General features: G+C 39.3%; 3 protein-coding genes and 1 pseudogene across 4 annotated transcripts in view; all 4 read right to left on the bottom strand.

Annotated features, from left to right (window-relative positions):
• Positions 1 to 19,862, bottom strand: part of LGSN (lengsin, lens protein with glutamine synthetase domain) — a 136,194-nt gene that overhangs the window by 92,728 nt on the left and 23,604 nt on the right. The gene's annotated exons all lie outside the window — the stretch shown is intronic.
• On the bottom strand, positions 976 to 3,522 carry LOC125102918 (importin subunit alpha-1-like). The gene is made up of 2 exons (XM_047734552.1): positions 2,526 to 3,522; positions 976 to 1,940 (listed from the first exon to the last, which is right to left on the bottom strand). The coding sequence occupies exons 1-2, from the start codon at positions 3,400 to 3,402 to the stop codon at positions 1,228 to 1,230; spliced, it is 1,590 nt and encodes a 529-aa protein (XP_047590508.1). The 5' UTR covers positions 3,403 to 3,522; the 3' UTR covers positions 976 to 1,227.
• LOC125102919 (guanine nucleotide-binding protein G(I)/G(S)/G(O) subunit gamma-5) lies at positions 1,990 to 2,515 on the bottom strand. The gene has a single exon (XM_047734554.1). The coding sequence runs from the start codon at positions 2,428 to 2,430 to the stop codon at positions 2,224 to 2,226; it is 207 nt and encodes a 68-aa protein (XP_047590510.1). The 5' UTR covers positions 2,431 to 2,515; the 3' UTR covers positions 1,990 to 2,223.
• On the bottom strand, positions 13,352 to 13,452 carry LOC125103414 (uncharacterized; annotated as a pseudogene).

The following is a 19,862-nucleotide window of genomic DNA, read 5'->3' as shown; positions in this document are numbered from 1 at the left end:
CCTATTGACCTTTCCATCAGCCTGGAATACGATTCCCAGACAGTCCTCACCTCCACCAGTCTTTGTGTAAAGCACCACTTGGGCAAGGCCTTAGCTTGGCCACCCTAATTAAAACAACAATCATCGCCCATGCCTCCAGCCTCCCTAGCTCCCTATACCCTGCTCTATTTTTTCCCCCATAATATTTAACAGCTTATGACACACTTAACGTTCACTAATTCATTATTCTTATTATCCATCTCTTTTTGGTAGAATATAAGTTCCACAAGGTGAGGGATTTTGTTTCTTTTGTCCACTAATATTTTTGTCATAAGAATAGTACCTAGCACTTAGAGTATGCAACCAATAAAATGTTTGTTGGTTGTATGAATGAAATTGCCATTAATTATGATATAAGGTGTAATCCATCCCATTTTCTATACCTTAGAGTTTTGATGTATTTAGAACATCACCACGAGCTTTTCAGGTAATAGAGGGTTTTAAATTAATGTAGGTTGGGGATTTTATTTGATGCAAGAAAATTTCAGTATAGGTGGTTCCATCAGTGAAGCGTCTGCCTTCAGCTCAGGTCATGATCTCGGGGTCTGGGAATCGATCCCCGCATTGGTCTCCTTGCTCAGCAGGGAGCCTGATTCTCCCTCAGCCTGCATCTCTCCTCCTTGTGATATCTCTTTCTACAAGTAAATAAAATCTTTTTTGAAAAAAAGAAAAAGAAAAAAGAAAATTTCAGTATAGCTGGAGGAAGAGAAGTCCAATAAGAATCACTTTTCTGTTTAATAGTAGTTAGAAATACAGATTTGTTTGCTCATCTTTGGAAATCTTTCTAAAATATTATAGACTCTGTTGTCAGTGTGTCTACAGAGAGCAGCCTCTCCTTTTTCATAAATAGTTGTGGAATGGAATATCTGCTAAGTAAGAGGCCTGGCGTGTCTCTACCACAAATAAAGTGCTAGCTTTTTTTTTTTTTTTTTTTTTAAGAAAAGGGTGGAATTTAATCTTTATTTACAGGACACTGCAAGAGAAGAGAGTCCACATAGAAATAAGAAACCCACTGGGAGGAGGAGCTTCATACAGTTTTTACAATTTGGAACTGGTCAAGTAGAGTTTTGTTGTAAAAAGTGCTACAATAACAAAACATTTAAAAAGAGTTCTTAGTAGAGAAACAGTAAGACAAACTTCTACCAAACAAAGCACACCACAAACAACTTTCTGCGTCGGCTGTACAAGCTAAAAGTTAAAGGTCCCAGCAGTGCCATCCTGAACCTGGAACGTATAGCCTTCAGAGGTAGTTTCTGGCACAACATTCTGACTTTCCTCTTCCTCTACAGAGAAATACTTCTCAATCAAGTTTAATGAAGCTTTGTACACAGACTCATTTTCATGGTTTTGTAGAGCCTGGATTTTGTCCAAACCTCCACATTCTTCAATCATTATACTAAGTTTCTCGGTTTCACCTAGTTTCTCAGCAGCCTGAAAGATGTTGGAAATAGCATCCAGAATGACCAGAATAATTTTGGTATCCTTCGCAGTTAAGAGGTTCATCAATGGTTCTATTATGCCACAATGGACGAGGTATACAATCTGTTCAACTGTCCCACCACTTGTATAGTTGGTCACAGCCCAGACAGCTTCCTTTTGTGTCTTAAAGTCTGCCTTAGAGAGAACACCAACGAGGAATGGGACTAATCCGTGATTCACAACTTGCTGGATCTGGTCCTGGCGGCCAGCTGTGATGTTTGACATTGTCCACGTGGCTTCCTTCTGAATATTAGTTTTGGGGTTCGTTAGCAGGCTAGGAATGACAGCAAGCGCTCCTGCATCTATTACAACCTGAGTCTGTTCATCTGTCCCAGTGACAATATTTCCTATGGCTCTTAGCGCAGGAGTCACAATGGGCAATTCAGTAGCTCCTAGAAGCTTCACAAGCTGGGGCACAACTCCTGTTTTGTTTTTTTTTTGTTTTGTTTTTTTTTGTTTTTTGTTTTTTATCTAAGTATTTTATTGTATGCTGCTGCCAGTGTATATAAAACAATTACCCTTATGAAATAGAAATTTATGAGAATTCAGAGAGGTAGATGTTAAGGACTGACAAAAGTAAAAGTTTATATAGTATGGCACGTGTTACAGGGATAAGCTTTTGTACAGGCTTCAAATTTAGTTCTCCTTTGAATAGTCACTGGTTCATGAAAAGTGGTCTAGAGAACCATCCAAAGAGTCATTTTACTACAAAAAGGAACAGACTTTCTGGGGTCTGAATGGATTCGTACTTGAAGATACACCAGTTAGCAGGGGGTCGTGTTGGGCATTCTGCAGACAGAATTGTTTCAGATCTGCAGCTGCCTGGGAAACCTTCACGCGGTTGAGCCCGGCTTCCAGCCGGAGCTGTTGAACCACTTTCTTCATAGCGGCAACACTGGAGGAACCAGACATGGCGCTCTCAGGAGCGGGGCCGATTTTCGTGCGTGCGTGGATCTGTCGGTTCGTGGGTCCGCGGGGCCAGACGGTGGGGCAGCGCGGCACAACTCCTGTTTTCACAACCATTTCAATCCGTTCATTTGGACCATCCGTCAGGTAGGAGATGGCCCAGCAGGTATCTGCTAAGACCTCTGGATCATCGTGATGCAGGAGACGAACTAAGGTAGGAAGAATCTGCTCGTCGGCATCTAGTGGGGGTGCGGGGCTCTTGTTGCGACAAAGGTTTGAAAGTGTCCAAGTAAGGTTATGTAAGTAGCCACATGCTAACGATGACATATCAGGAACCGCGAGGAGAGCCAGAAGCGGATCAACTGCACCATACTTGATAACCAAGTCTCGAAAAACGGAACCGTCACCTGCAATGTTTCCTAGAGACCACACAGCCTGTTCGCTGATGTGGGCGTGGGAAGATGCCAACAGGGAAATGAACGCTGGGATCGCGCCTCCATCGACCACAGCCTTGGTCTGTTCTGATGTCCCGGAAGCAATGTTGCTGAGAGCCCAAGCGGATTCAAGCTGAATGGGACTACAATCAGCTCTGCCCAAGAAGGACACAAATTTTGGAATCAAACCAGCCCGGATTATGTTGTCTATGGGGGGCTGCTTTTCCCGAGAAAGCAGTTTCCTAGCAGCTTGAGTAGCCTGGAGCTGGCTTTCCAAATTGTTGCTATTTATGCCCTTGACAATGTCATCAACCGACCAATTTACAGTGCCCTGGTTGTTGCGATTTTCCTGCAGTGGAGAGGTAGCATCATCGGGAAACGGGCTTATGTTTCTCCTTTTCAGCATCTGGTCATCCTTCTTCGCTTTCCTCAGCTCCACATTAACTTCTATTCGACGCCGCCTCATTTCTGTACTGTCTTTCCCCTTGTTCTTGAATCTGTTAAGGCGGGCAGCTGGTGAATTAGCATTCTCGTTGGTGGACATGGTTATGAGACAAAGGGAGAAAGCTACACGGCCGGCTCAGGCTTCCACGGGAGGCGGTCCGGGACGCGCAGGCTGCAGGTCAGCTGCCCTCAAAACGTCCACCACGGATCACCCCAAAGACGGTGTCAAAGTGCTAGCTTTTTTGATATCTATTGGGACCACTCAGATGCTTTTTATGTTTATGGGCAGGTTCTCAGCTCCAGGTTTGGTTTGGGGTTGCCAGAAGTCTGACTACTAAAGAAGCAGTGTCACTACAGAATTTAAAGAGTCGTCTACAAAACAGATTATCTAGGGGTGCCTGGGTGGTGCAGTCAGTTGAGTGACCAACTCTAGGTTTCAGCTCAGGTCATGATCTCAGGGGCCTGGGATAGAGCCTCACATCGGATTCCACACTTGGAGTGGGGTCTGCTTGAGATTCTCTCTCTCTCTGCTCCTCCCACTCATGATGTCTCTCTCCCTCTAAAATAATTAGCCTTTTAAAAAAATAGAACATCTGGTTTTGCTACCTTAGTGTGCTCTATATTCTTAAGATTCATTTGGGATATTAAGAATTTGAGACATATATATGAACATTCTTGGTAAAACCTCAGGGTTACTATTACTTTGGAAACTATAAATACTACAAAATAATACTTTTCCTGTCAAAACCCTTTATTTATGCCTCTAACCTTTGGGCGGTCTTAATGGAACACCCTTTTTTAGTTAGTCTGGAGATGCTGACTTCAAGTATTAAAATGCTATAAGGCATATTACCAACAACCAAGTGATGGATAATATTTATCCCTAACTCAAAGTAAGAAATCCAACTAAGTTCCCCAGTAAAATTTAGATGCCATCCTACAAAAAACTGAAAAAGCCTAATGAGCTTTGCCCATTGAAACTTTTTGGCAGCAAAGGTCATCTGATTCTTATATTTTCCCCCAAAGGTATGTATTTTTCATTAAAATACTATTTTGTATAGCTGTACCTCATAACATAATAATATTTCATCACAGAATGAGGTGCTCTTAAATTGAGAACAAAACAATCTCTGCTTCAAGTTATAAAGTACTTGGCATATTTTCAGGATAAAAGGCACTGTGCAAATGTAGAACATTACTATCTCACTATGCTATTTCACAATGTCCTAACTACTTTTTTGTTGTACTAAGAAAAAAAATAAATAAAATTTAGAAAAGAAACACAAGTATAAAGAGGAGATTTGGACACCCTAAATTCCTTTATCAAAGAATCATCAATTTGGATTTGTTTGAAAAACTAAAAACTAGCAAATACATTAATCTCCCATGATTTCACTTTACATTCTGAGTGTTCTATGGAAGACTAAATATATTTATGCTTGAGTCAAAGTAACAACTTCCTGAGGTATTTCAAGCTAAACCTATGGAAAGTTAACAACTTTGCTCCAGTTACATACTGAACCCTTATTTCCATCTTCATCTTTGCCCCAAGTACCTATACAACAACAGTTACAAAATTTTAAGTGGATAAACCCACAGGGACAGCAGCAAACTGGATATCCAAAGTAAGACAAGTGGGAAGAGGGAAAATAGAAGGAAAAAAAGAGGGAGAGATGGGGAAGAACCATCAGTATAACAGCGAATAGAAATCCCAAGACTAAAGTTGTTCAAATTCCCTAGAAAGCAACCAAGTCAAAATTCGATCAAGGAGACAAAAGAAAAGGTTTCATCCAGGCAAAAATGAATATATGATGTGTGAGCTACTCACAAGAGATATATTTTTAAGTCCATAGGAAGAATTTGGGGTTGAATCCTAGTAAGCAACAGAAACAAAACACTAACTCTGAATAGTACCACCTCCAGGAAATACAAGAAGTTGAACAAGAGGTGTAAGCATAGTACACTATGTGGCTTAACCACAAATAATAGTCACATAATCTAAACACAGATTATTGATTGAGCTAAAATAAAGCAATACTACATTTTTGAGGGCTATGACACATGAAGAAACATGTATCTGAATGTGTGTGTGAAAGAGAGAACAAAATTATCATCTTCTTTAGTAGAAAAGCCATAGGTGGTGTTTAAAAATAAAAAATAAAAACCTTAAGAAGCATGTTATCTGCAAACATGAAGGGAAATACAGAAATAAACAGCTAAAGTATTTGAAAGTGATTGTTTCAGGAAAGCAAAAACCAAAAGTGAAAAAAAAATCAAAAGGGACAGAGGACTGCATTTTTTGTATGAGTTTGGTAATACCATTTGAAAAAGTATTCATTGGGGCACCTGGGTGGCTCAGTAGGTTAAAGCCTCTGCCTAAGGCTCAGGTCGTGATTTCAGGGTCCTGGGATCGAGCCCAGCATTGAGCTCTGCATCGAGCCCCTCATCAAGCCCCACATCGGGCTCTCTGCTCAGCGGGGAGCCTGCTTCCCTCTCTCTCTCTGCCTGCCCCTCTGCCTACTTGTGATCTCTCTGTCAAATAAATTTTTTTAAAAAGTATTCATTAATTGAAATAGATTGAAAAAAATTTTTTAAAAGCTAAGTGAAAAGAGCAACATACAATGAAATACATATGCATGGATTTTATGCATCTACTGAAATGATATGATTTTTAGTATGTTGATAACGTTTATTACATTGATTGATTTTCACATTTTAAGCTAAACTTGAATTCCTGGGATAAACCCATTTGGTGATAATGTCTTATATTTTATATATCACTGAATTCAATTTTCTAAGACTGTCAAGTATTTTTGTATTGCTTCTATGTTTGTGAGTGATAGTGTTTAGGTTTTTTTAAATGTCTTTATTAAAGTAATGCTGCATCATAAAATGAGTTGAGATGTATTCTCTCCTTTTTTATTTTCTGGAAGAGCTTGTGTAGAATTGGTATTGCTCCATCCTTAAATCAACTAATTAGTAGAATTCACCAGTGAAGCAGCCTGATCCTGGGGTTTCTTTTAGAGCAATTTTCCACTGTAACTTCTATAGTTTATAACAGATATAGAACTGAGGCGCCTGGATGGCTCAGTGGGTTAAGCCTCTTCCTTTGGCTCAGGTTATGGTCTCAGGGTCCTGGGATGGAGCCCCGCATCGGGCTCTCTGCTCAGCAGGGAGCCTGCTTCCCCCACCCCCGCCTGCCTCTCTGCCTACTTGTGATCTCTGTCCATCAAATAAATAAATAAAATCTTTTAAAAAAATAAATATAGAACTATTGCGTTTCCTATTTCTTCTTACATGAACTTTGGTAGTTTCTGATTTCAAGAGAATTGGCCTAGCTCATCTAACTTTCCAAATTCATTAACATAAAATTTTCATTATATTTCTTTATTAGTCTTTTTAAAGTATCCGTAGTCTCTTATTTCATTCCTAATCTTGGTACGTAATCTTTTCTCTCTCTCTTTTGCTTTTTTCTCCCCCTCTGTCAGTCTGGCTGCAGATTTATCAGTCTTATTGACCTTTGTAAACAAGTGTTACAAAGTGTTTCTTTGTATTTTTCTGCTTTCTATTTCACTAATGCCTTCATTTTATTATTTCCTTATGCTTACTTTGGGCTTAATTTGATTTCTTTCTTCTTTTTTCTTTTTTTTTTTTTTTGAGTTTCTTAAGATTGAAGCTTCTATCGATTTGAGATGTCTCATTTATAACATAAGAATTCTATGCTAAAATTTTCTGACCAAGTACTATTTAGATTGCACCCCAAAATACTGATGTGTAATAGTTTCATTTAATTCAGTCTGAGTTATTTTATAAACTCAATTGTGATATTTCTTTGACCCATGTTTTATTTAGAGTATGTTGTTTAATTCTCAAATATTTCAAGATTTTCCATATATTTCTGTTATTAATTTCTATTTTAATTTCTTTGTAGCCAGAGAACATAATTTGTACTATTTTATCTCAATCCAGTTAAATTAATTAAAACCTGTGTTATGGCCTAGAATATGGTCTGTCTTGGTGAACGTTATACCTGTACTTCAAAAAAAGTATGTTATTCTGCTGCTGGTGCATGGCATTTCCCATAAATAATGAATAGGTCAAATTGGTTGACTATGTTGTGGAAGTCTTTTATATCTTACCTGATTTTCTGTCCATTTGTTCTATTAATACTAAGAGAGAGGGTTGAAATCTCTAATTAGGATTGTGAATTTATATATTTCTCATTTCTGTTCTATCAGTGTTTTGTGTTAAGTATTTTAAAGCTCTGTTTTGTTTTGTATTTTAAAGATTTTATTTATTTATTTGACAGACAGAGATCACAAGTAGGCAGAGAGGCAGGCAGAGAGAGAGAGGGAGGCAGACTCCCCGCTGAGCAGAGAGCTCGATGCGGAACTCGATCCCAGGACCCTAAGACCACGACCCGAGCCGAAGGCAGTGGCTCAACCCACTGAGCCACCCAGGCGCCCCTAAAGCTCTGTTTTTATTTAGGTGCATATACATTTAGAGTTGTTAGGTCTTCTTAACGATTTAACCCCTTTATCACATAATAGCTTTCTTTGCCCCTGGTAATATTCTTTATTGTAACATCTAGTTTACCTGTTAACATAACCACCCCAGCTTGCTTGCTTGCTTGCTTGCTTTTTACTTTGTTTTGTTTTGTGTTTGCATTGTATACTGTTTTTGGTCCTTTTATTTTTAATCAACGTATGTCGTTATATTTAATATCCAAAACAACTCTATGAACTAGGTACTATTGTCATTTCATGTGAGAAAATTAAGATAGAGCATTCAACACTACGCTGCACCACCTCTCCACTCAGCCTGTTTCCAAAGCACCTAGCTGTCTTCCCCCCATGTGACTTCTCAGATATGTTTAGATCATAATAGTTTCGCTTACATTTTGATATAAATAAAATATGCACATGTGTACTTTCTCTTACCATCATCATGGAGCCCACTAAGGTTATTACCATTTGCACAAGGAAAATAAAAACATGGTTTAAAACATTTTTATTTCCCTGAATTGGTTCTGAGCAAAAATAAATAAGTAAATAATAAAAGTGATAAGTTTTCCTTACCACAACTAATTTCTATTTCACTTAACTAATAATTTGTTTATTGACAGATAATAAATCTAGGGCCAAGATCTAAACTAGAAGTTTTTACAGTTATTTTATTTGAGGAACTAAACCAAAGCATCCACACCATTAGCACCACGTGGGTCTCAGTTATTAGTTTCGGTCTCAGAAGAGAGCGACACCACAGAGTACTGTGAGTACATGCCTCCCTCCCCATGAGCTCAGCACAACCTTCTCATCCTGCAGCAACGCGCTGGAGCTTGGCCTCCAGTGGGTCACGCCACATTGCCGCTGCTCCTAAGAAACTGAAAATATGACGATCAGCCGAAGAACAGGGTTTGGAAACTGAAACACAGAAGCTCTTTTATCAAGCACCAGAAGGGAAGAAAAGGTTTCTTTGCCACAAGGTCAGGCTCTAGCGTATTGCTGTCCAGTCAGATTTAACTAACACCTTTACATGCAGACCCTATGCTAGGCACTAGGTTGGTAAACTTTACCTCATAGTAGTAAAATGTCAAGCTGCCATTCTCACAATTCCTTCTATAGAAGCCATTATTTAATTTTATTAAGTGACCACCTATAATCGCATTGGAAATAAACGCCAGTGCCTAAAATCTCTAAATTTCTTCACTTCAATTTCTACAACTATGACAGTGTTGTTATATTTCCACACACCTTCTTTCAGAACAAAAGTTGAACAGCAATTCTCCTTAGTGTTTTAAGAAGAGCCCTGAGCTGGGAGCCTGAAGATCTTGGTCCTAGAGCCAGCTGAGGTTGGGTGGAGGACTCTGTGAAAGTCACTTCCACATTCTTGGTCTCATTTTCAACACCTGTGACATTAAAAAATTAGACTGGGTGTTCACCAGGGACCTAAGAGTCTAAATATCCTTCAGAAAAGAATGTACTTTGGAAACAACCAACCAGGTATATGTTTTTTTGTTTTTTGAAGTGTTAATGATTGATAGGTTGAGACACTGAAATCAGTAAAACACGAATCAAATATTTACACATACCTCCCATGCAGTGTATTTTCCATTATGGGAAAGTATTGGGCAATGGAAAATTTCTCAAATACTTTTACTGGAAGAGACTAATTAGGCTCGGGTTTTTTGTTACTATTACATAAAGTTCGTACTAGAGCAATAATGATATGGGAAGCCCTCTGTTTATTCAGACTAAAATATCACATTGAGAATTATTTAGCAAGTTGCTCTCAGACTAGGAGGCTTATGATTTGCCTAAGAATAGAGTGCTTTAGTTATATAAGACAGCGATTTTTACCTTTAAAAAAAATCTCGGGGCGCCTGGGTGGCTCAGTGGGTTAAAGCCTCTGCCTTCGGCTCAGGTCATGGTCCCAGGGTCCTGGGATTGAGCCCCACGTCGGGGTCTCTGCTCAATGGGGAGCTGCTTCCTCCTCTCTCTCTCTGCCTGACTCTCTGCCTCCTTGTGATCTCTGTCTGTCAAATAAATAAATAAAATCTTAAAAAATAAAAAAATAAAAAAAATAAAAAATAAAAAAATAAAAAAAATCTCTTGTTGTTAATATTGTTAATGATTGCAATTCAAAGTATCAACAATGTTCTGGTGAATTATAGGCACCATTCGCTAACTTGCCCTAAAATGGAGGTCCGATATCAGGGTTTACATTTTTAACACAGCCACTGCCTAATGAGACCATAAAATGTCAAATCACTTCAATTCTCTCAAAAGACAGAAAAAATACCATTCAACCAAGTACCCCAATTCCATCTGTGGACAGGTAGAGACCATATTAATTGTTCCCCATGAGTTAACGAAAGCTTTGAAAAACACCCAAGCTGCCCAAAAGTTTAGTTTGTTACAAATTGATGATCTTGCTCCTCCAAATTGGAAATTCGATATTTAAGTTTTCAACCTGTTCAGGATGAATTCCATATGTATATTATGCATTTTTGAGGTAGATCTTCCCTTTATTTGTCCTAAATTAACTTTTTTGAAGTTTTAATGATTACCTAATAATGCTGGGATTGAAGGATTTGATGACCAAGTCCACACTCTCCCCATCCACACCCATTATTGTGCAACTTTTATTCTATCTCCTTCTGGGCCTTTTCCCACACCAGACTCCAGTCCTTTAAATCTGCTTCTACCTGGAAGTTTTCCATCCTCTAATTTTCATTACCTTCTACCACTGACCTTTATTTATTTTTAGCTCTATTGTTTTCCTTGAGTACATTGCCTAAAACACACCATGGTTTTTTGAGTAAAAGAAAACTATGCTTTCTTTTATCATGATAATAACTTTCCTAATAATATCCAATATTTCACTTGTATTAAAATAACACATTGAGTGATTAAATGAAAATCTACCGTTGAATTTGAATTGACATCTTAGAATCCTTTACCTTGAAATCACACCTTCTATCTTTCTATTATTCGTTACTGGATGCTGACCATCACCTTTGCCTATACTGAATATTATTTGCCACTTTCTTGTCCATTTCTATTAGAAGAAATTTCCTTAGTTCCTTCCCTTCCACTATTAAGTGTAAACTTTGTTTCCCAGAACACACCAGCCCAAGGGGAAAAAATAATCACAATGGTAATCAGGCATCAAGATTTTTCTGGTTCTGTCCTAGCATGCTCTGTGGAAAACTGAGCGAGCCACCCAAAAAATTAAGAATGTGTGCTTCTGAAAATTCTATTTGCTGTACTCTTCCACTCTAGCTTCCTGATGTGATGTCTCCTGTTGCCCTTGACATCCAGTGCAGTAGCCAGAATGTTTACTGAAGAGATCTCTATTGTTCCACACAAAACCATGCACACTGCTGCAGCCACTGAAGTCTACACCTGGGAATGAGGGGGCCAAGTGTGCCCTGAGAGAGCTTTAACTTCCATAGCAACCAGCACCACTGCCATGGCCATCATGAACTATAGATAGCTCTGCTCTTTCGATTTCCACTTTTTCTCCATTCGTACTCCATTATCCTGAGATTTAGACCTGAATTCAAGGAGCCTAAACTTTCATTTTAACCTTTATGACCACCCCCTCAATAGGCAGTGTCACTAGTTTTACACATGAAAAAAACAAAGGCATCAAGAAATTAATTACCCCACATCACATACTTGACAAGAGATAGAACCTGGAATTAGGGGCGCCTGGGTGGCTCAGTCGTTAATGGTCTGTCTTCAGCTCAGGTCATGATCCAGGGTCCTGGGATTGAGCCTCATATAGGGCTACCTGTTCAGCGGGAAGCCTGCTTTTCCCTCTCCCACTCCCCCTGTTTGTGTGGCCGTTCTCGTCGTGTTACCCTCTGTCAAATAAATAAATAAAATCTTGAAGAAAAAAAAAAAAAAAGAAGAACCCAGAATTAAATTTGATCTCCAGACCCAGAACCCTGAAGTTTAATTTGCAGACTTCTCTACTTTCTAGTTAGCTGTATTCCAAACATGCTTTTTCCTAAACATCATATTATACTGCTTCAATGTCAGGGGATCCTGGTGGCTTCACATCACTTCTTCATAAGACATGCCCTGACATGATCAAATCCTGAAGCAAACACATTCTAGCTCCAACTCCAATTCTTACGTGTAAAAATCAAGGGAGTTTGAGCTGTGGAGATAGAGAGATTAAGCATGCACACATATTCTGCACATACGGCATAGATTCCTCAGCGTCCGTTTTTCTCCTCTGTGCAATTGGCTACTAACTATTTCCCAGGACTGAAAAGGGCCTGGCACTGGTAGGCTTCTCCCTTCCTTCTCTTCTGCAAGCTTCGAAGTCTTTTTCTCTCAGCCAGATTTTTTTCTAGAACTCATAAATAAGCCCCTTCCAATTCTCCCAGACAGAACACAAACGCTTCTTACCTTGTAAACTTACTGTCATTTGCAGATTTCTCTCAAATTCCGTGTCACATTGTTTTAAAATATCAACAGATCTGTCTTGCCCAGTAGGCTTTGAGATACTTGAGAACAAGGATTGTTAATACAGGGTGTATCCCACATGTCAGGAAATAATAAGGACTCCTGAGAAACCCCATGACTAATCCCCACTGTTTACAGGTCTGTATCCCCAGATTTTGTTTTGTTTTCTAAGCCTCAGTCCCAAAGCAGTTGATTTCACACTTCTCACCTATGTGTCTCTGACATCAGGACAATGTGTCCAGAAGGCCTAACTCTACACAACATACTTGCCATGAGTTGGAATTTTGACATCTTGATTATCTGTTTGTTTCAGTTTTCCTGCTATCTACTCCAAAATCCAATGTGTCCACGATCATGAAAGATGAGATCGTCTGGAATGAAATACAGGTAAATATATGGTTGACCCTTGAACGCACAGGTTTGAACTGTGTGGGCCCACTTATATGCAACTATTTTATAGTACTGAAAATATGACTTGTGACTTTCTCAATAACATTTTATTTTCTCTAGCTTATTTTATTGTAAGAATACAGTATATCATACATAGACCATACAGAATATGTGTTAACTTACTGGTTATGCTATCGTAAGGCTTCTGGTCCACAGCAGCATATTAGTAAAGTTTCAGAGAAGTCCAAAGTGATATACAGATTTTCAGCTGCATGGAGGCTGGTGCCCCTAACCCTCACCTCATTCAAGAATCACCTGTGTTTCTTTTTATTTTAGTAAATACGAATTTATTTTCAAGTGTGTCTTAGAACAAAACATGAACCTCTGACCAGTCTGTTGATTTCATGGATTTTTTTTTACAAATAAGAATTATAAAGGGAGTACTTGAATACCTAGATGTTTGGAAGACATTGCTATATTGGTTCTTTTTTCTTTTCTTTTCTTTTTTGTTTTGTTTTTTTGTTTGTTTGTTTACCCAAAGTTATTAATTTAAAATCCACAGCATAGGACCACAGCATAGGACCTGTCACCCAAATCTTCTGACTTAAGTCCAATAATTGTTCTTTTAAACCACAGGATGTTACTACCACAAATACCCTAAACCTGGCATCAATCCAGAAAAATATGGAATGTTCCATGGATCTGAGAGTCATCTTTATGCAGAAGCCATAGTAATCTTCTTTGTATCACTCCAGTTTTAGTGTATGTACTGTCAGCACAAGCAGTCCTTTTTCTTTTCATGGGACATATAGCATAGGAACAGAAGCACAGACTCTTAAACTGGACACCTAGGTCGAAATCATGGCTCCCCACTACTAGCTGTGTGATATTGGCAAATTTCTTGACCTCTATGTCCCTCTGTTTGCCCATCTTCCAGATGGAGATAATAATTGCACCTACCTCACAGAGTTGTGAGGATTAAATGACTTAATACAAGTTAAGCATTTAGAACAGTGCCTGACACATATTAAGAACTATATAGGTGTACACTGATATGATTGTTACTATTATTCAAAAGAATGCTTTATATCATTTATGATGGAGTACAATTGATACTCCGTGAAAGCGTGTCATGGGGATCTTGTCCTCTCACCTTATTCCCTCCCTCACCCTTAAACAGTGTTACATACATCTAGAAATACTTATACTCCTATTTGGGAAGCAAGTTGTAATAGTCGTAATAGTTGTAAATACTTATGATGCTCATGGCGCCTGGGTGGCTCAGTCGGTTAAGCGTCTGCCTTTGGTCATAATCCTAGGTTCCTGGAATGGAGTCCTGCATCAGGCTCCCTGCTCAGCAGAGTCTGTTTCTCCCTCTCTCTCTCTGACCTTCCTCCTTGCTGGTGCTCCTTCTCTCTCTCTCTCTCTGTCTCAAATTTGAAAAAAACAAAAACAAAAACAAATTTAAAAAATTTATAATGCTCAACAGCTCCTCTTTCCTACAATATAAAAGTAATACTTTATTGTTTTCTCTTAAGGCTTTACAATCTTGCAAGGACTTATACATTCCATGTAACTGCTGACTCGCTATAAGAACTCTGGCATATTTATGAGGCATAATGTTATTTGGGAAAGCATGTTGCTGGGAAAAAACAGGTTATGCTTGTCTGTACTCAGCCAAGCTGGGCTTTGATGTAAAACCTTTAACTATGTCAATAGTACAATGTGGGTAATGACATATGATTGAAAATCCAACCTTTATATAATGTTTTGTAGTTTAACAAATTGTTTTGAATATACTGTTTTCATTAATAGTCAAAAAATCTGAGTATCCATTTTGCAGATAGGAAAAACTCATTTCAGAAAAATTAAATAACACGAACAAATACAAGACCAAAAATGGATAATACCAAATTTCCAACCAGAATGTGGTTTAGTATTTATCTCTTAGAGATAAACATTAAAATATTAGTAGTATTAGACCACGGCTTCACGGAGTACTAGTACTAGTACTAGTACTAGTACTTCATGGAGTACTAGCCCTAGTTGTTTGCTTTTTCCATACCAAGCTAATACCTATTTTGAACAAAATATAATATACTCATCCATTCTTTCAATAAATAGGCACCTAAAGCACGTACAAGACATATTCTAAGCACTAGAAATGCAGAGGTGAACAAAATAAGCAAATTATTGGGGCACCTGGGTGGCTCAGTGGGTTAAAGCCTCTACCTTCGGCTCGGGTCGTGATCTTAGGGTCCTGGGATCGGGCCCCACATCGGGCTCCCTGCTCAGAGGGGAGCCTGCTTCCTCCCTCTCTCTCTGACTGTCTCTCTGCCTACTTGTGATCTCTGTCTGTCAAGTAAATAAGAAAATCTTAAAAAAAAAAATAAGCAAATTACCTAGTTTTACTTCACCTAAATTCCAATGGCAAGAAAAAAAAAAAAGTGTGTGTGTGTGTGTGTCTTCAATGCTAGTGGAGAAAAATACAGCAGGATAAGGGGGGATGAAGAGTGACTAGAAGGGGATAGCCATCTGATACAGGACAATAAGCAAAATGGCCAATGCTGTACCAGACCCTACTCTTGCCAGTTCACAAAAACAAACAGATTGCCAGGAATTCTGTAAGCCCATTGAAAAACAGTCATCACTAAAAATTAAATTCTATCAACTTAAAATTAAATAAGCTTTATAAAAACAAAGGTAGTAAGTGTTTAAAATGAATCACTTCCTAACTATTTTGCTACAGTTTACTCTTTTCTACATTTTTGAGGTTATTCAAGTCTATCACATCTGTACAGTGGAAATGCTATGTAAGGGAGTGCTACTACGGCTTGTCTGTTCCCCACTCCGCCTTAAATAACAGAACTGTGGAAGCCTGAAACTGGCCATGGTGGGAATATTTACAGCACGAAATTTGATGAATGCACCAAATCAGGGCTTGGTTTATTATTTGTCGATGGTCCCCCTAAACTTCAGAAAGTGATGAATAAAATGTCAACAATGCCGATGAAACAAAGTCTCGTTCTGATGTGAATACAAGCATACATTTTTCCTCAGAGAGCCAGTTGTTAGACATATACCAGCACACTACAGAGTAAGCTTCTTGAATAAAGTGACATTTGATTAATAAAGCAATAAAGAGACTTAAAGATGAGGGTGAGCCTTGCAGATAGCCTGCAGAAGAGTGTCATAGGCAGAAGCAGCAACAAGTGCAGGCCAGCAGGGCTATAACTGGGGGAGTCAGGGGGAAATGCTTGATGTCCGAGGGGTAAGTAAAACTAGCCCTTTGATCACCTTGTAGATCCTTTTAAGGACTGCCTTTTCATCTGGAAGAGATGGAAAACCCCTGGAAGTTTTTGAGCAGTGAAGTAACCTGATCTGACTTACATTTTAATAGGATGCTCTAGCTGCTGTGGAGAAAACCAGAGGGAAGCACAGAAGCAAAAAGATTGTCAGAAGGCAAGGTGATGGCGGCTTTTACTTTGGTAGCAAAGGAGGTGTTAAAAATGGTCAACGTTTAGATGATGTTTTGTTGGAAAGGCCAACAGGACTTGCTGTAAGACGGGAAACTGGAGATGAAAGAAAGAAAAGTCAAGGGTGACTCCAAGGCTTTAGGCCTAGGCAACTGGAAGTATGGAGTTGGTGCTTACTGAGATGGAGAAGGCAAGATGGTTTATCAACACCACCAGAAGGGGTGGGAAGAAATTGGAGTTCGGCTTGGCTTTGGACAAATTAAATATGAGATGCCTAGTAGACGTCCAAGTGAAGAAATTGAATAGACAGTTGGATATTTGTGTGAGGGGTTCAGGGGAAAAGTTTAAGCTAAATGTATATAATGCTGATGTTTCAAGGAACGAGACTGACCGAGATCTGGCAGGGAGCCAGTTTGCTCAGGATGAAGTTAAGTCTGAGCCCTGCAGCACTCCCACATTAAAGGGTCTAGAAAATGAATAGGGACCAGCACAACACACTGAGAAGGTAAGCCTGTGAAACAGGACGAGAACCTATAAACACAAAGAATTCATTTAAATTGTTATTTATTTCTTTGTACCCTGGTTCTTTCCTACAAAGACTTTGAGGCAGGAAATAATGAAAACAAATAATAAGCTAATAAATTTTAAATAGAAAAAGTCTGTGTCACAAAAAAGAAAGACTAAAAACATGTGAACCATGAGAAATAACAGTATGGTTTCCATAAACTTCGCATTTGGCTCTGAGTTTTTTTTAGAACTCACAGCAAAAATGGGAACACAATTCATGTATGAGTTGGCTAGAGCTGCCTTAATAAAATACCACAATTTGAGTGCCTTCAACAAGAGGAATAAGTTTTCTCACAGTTCTGGAGGCTGGAAGTCCAAGATCAAGGTGTCAGCAGGTTTGATTTTTCCTGAGTCCTTCTGCTTTGGCTTGCAGAGTGCGGCCACCCTTTCTCCATGTCCTCAAAAGCCTTCTCTGTGCCTGAGCAACCCTACTACCTCTCCCCCTTCTTATAAGGACAGCACTCCCATTGGATTAGGGCCCTACACTTATGATCTCATGAACCCTTATTACCTTTTTTAAGATGCCACCTCCAAATACAGTCACATCAGAGGTTAGGAATTCAATGCATGAATTTGGGGGTGGTGGGGGCAAGGGCCTAGAGTTCAGTCTATAAAGATCAGTGACACTATTGACAAAATTTTTTTTAAATCCTCAAGTAGGACTGTATCCTATAAATGTTATATTTATCTTCTTTACATCAGTGTTATTACAGAATGTTTGGTGGGCCCTAATATTAATTTTTAATGATTTTGTTGAATGTGCGTGAGAGAAAATGTCCAGAAGGAATGTTCCTGAGCTGAGCGGAAGAGCCGGGAACTTGGTATGCACCAGTGTGCTGTCTTCAGAAGTGCAAATGTCCTCTCCAAGAAATAAAGGCTGCGCTATTCTGCTTTGATTGCATCTTTAGGCTTTGATACTGAGAAGAGGGGTAATCAGGAAGGAAAAAATTCTACATAATCCTCCCTAAAAGCCAAGCCAGATGCTGGGCGGTAATGCTGCAAGCATCACTGTGAGAAACAAAAGTGAAAAATCAAAGACCCAGAAAAAATCTGTGGAGCAGGACCACTACCATTTAAGATATTATGGGGAGTCACAAGATGTATTAAGAAAATTACCTGCTGAAAACACGACTCTTTTATTCTTTAGGATATGTATAAATACATATTTTTATTTTAACCTGAAAAAAAAATGTGTAAAGATGCTAGAAACTTGTGACTTCCCTGTGCTTTACCAGGGCATTTTTATTTCCATTTGTTTCCTTGCTCTGATAAGCAGTAAACCTTAAAAATGAAAAGGAGTTTGTCTGTTAATAATTTTCATTTGCATATTTATTGTTCTGATAAAGTACTTTAGTTAAAATTTTTAAAAGCCTTTAAATTTGTTTCAGGGTCCAATCTACTTAACCAAGGAACACTTTTTTTTAATGAATAAAGAATACCACTTTTGAAGATGGCACTCAGTAGTTGAAGTAGGCACGGACTGACGCAATGGTGCAATGATTATACAGGATATACCAAAAGTTTCCTTCTTTGTCCTTTAAAGTCAGCTGATGCACCCATGGGACCATGCACTTCCTGCCCACTGGAACAAGCCCAGACCACTCTTTGATGTTCTTCCCCATTGCTTCTCAGACTTTCCTGCCCAAGTGTCCTTTATAATAGCAAAGGAGAAAGATGTGCATACCATCTGATGGCTTGAGCACACCTCAAAGCAGCCCGCACAAGGGTAAATTGTCTTTGAAGTCTTAGGTTTTATCTTAAAAATTCATGCAAAACTTGCGTTTGACTCTGTAATGTAGGAAGTAAAATCATGTAAACAATCATTAAACACAACCGACTTTCCAGGAAAGTGTTCCAGGAAGGCTTTTGCGGCAGATTTTTCCTGCGGTCCCCACTGACAGATTTTGTCACTCTCTTCTAAGCAATTGATCAGAATCATTCTTATTCTTACACCCAATCACCCCTTAACTGGATCCAGGATTATTTCTGTTTCTCCATTTCTTTTTTTTTTTTTTAAAGATTTTATTTATTTATTTGAGAGAGAGACAGTGAGAGAGAGCATGAGTGAGGAGAAGGTCAGAGGGAGAAGCAGACTCCCCATGGAGCCGGGAGCCCAATTCGGGACTCAATTCCGGGACTCCGGGATCATGACCTGAGCCGAAGGCAGTCGTCCAACCAACTGAGCCACCCAGGCGTCCCTGTTTCTCCATTTCTAATCCTCAAATTCTAACTTCCTGTCACGGCAGCCACAGATTTAGCGATCTTCCTGATTTACCTCTTCTTCGTGTTCTTTTATGGTTTTTGGTGATGCAGGGTCTTACCAATTCTTGAGTCCAATGAGAAGCCGTATTCTAGTTTCCTGTCCAAAGAAACCCATCCCGAACTCCAGCCCATTCATCCACACTTGACTCAATCAAGTGTGGCCCCTTCTTGGCTGAGAATTTATTCAAAAATACAAATGGGAGATGGGGAGCGAGTAGAGAAATGCATCAAGTTTCCAAAGTCCCTCAGGACAAAATGATCTGGATTTCAGTGATGCCTGAACTACTTCAACATTGGATGCTTAACAGAAGCACTCAAAACTAGCACTTTCATGTATCAACAGAGTCTCTTACCTCTGTCAGGTCCCCAGAGAGTTTCAAGGATCAATGTACAGAATACCTATAGATACTCAAGCAAGACTACAACCCACAATTTTGGGAGAAGCCTCTTAGTCTACCAAGCAGCAAAGGCAAAAAGGCAGCTCTCCTTGAAAATCATGTTCAATTCCAGGCTGTCCTGTCAAAGCACTGGCATTTCTACCACTCCGGTTGTGGTCAAAGAGAGGATCTTCCACTTTGGCCAAGTCTACCAAATGGCTGTGTTCCAGAAAAGGAAATAAGACACACTGTCCTGGACCCAGTTCAAGGAAGGCCACATTAGACCTTCCATTAGAGGGTCTCTAACTGATACACTCCCAGCTCCGGCTCATGCTTAAGTTCCGCCCCGACCAGCATCTCAGCAGCACAAGCTCTTCTCCCCTGCCCCTTCCACATACATGCTACACACATCATTGTCTGGGGGAAATTGATCACAGCAGATTTTGTATCAATTTTTAGTTCCTTATGGAACAGGCGAAAAGACCTTTGGCCAATGTGAATGAGAGG

This window comes from Lutra lutra, chromosome 6 (genome assembly GCF_902655055.1).
Source record: "Lutra lutra chromosome 6, mLutLut1.2, whole genome shotgun sequence".
Taxonomy (NCBI): domain Eukaryota; kingdom Metazoa; phylum Chordata; class Mammalia; order Carnivora; family Mustelidae; genus Lutra; species Lutra lutra.
This window is presented reverse-complemented; position numbering and strand designations above follow the sequence as displayed.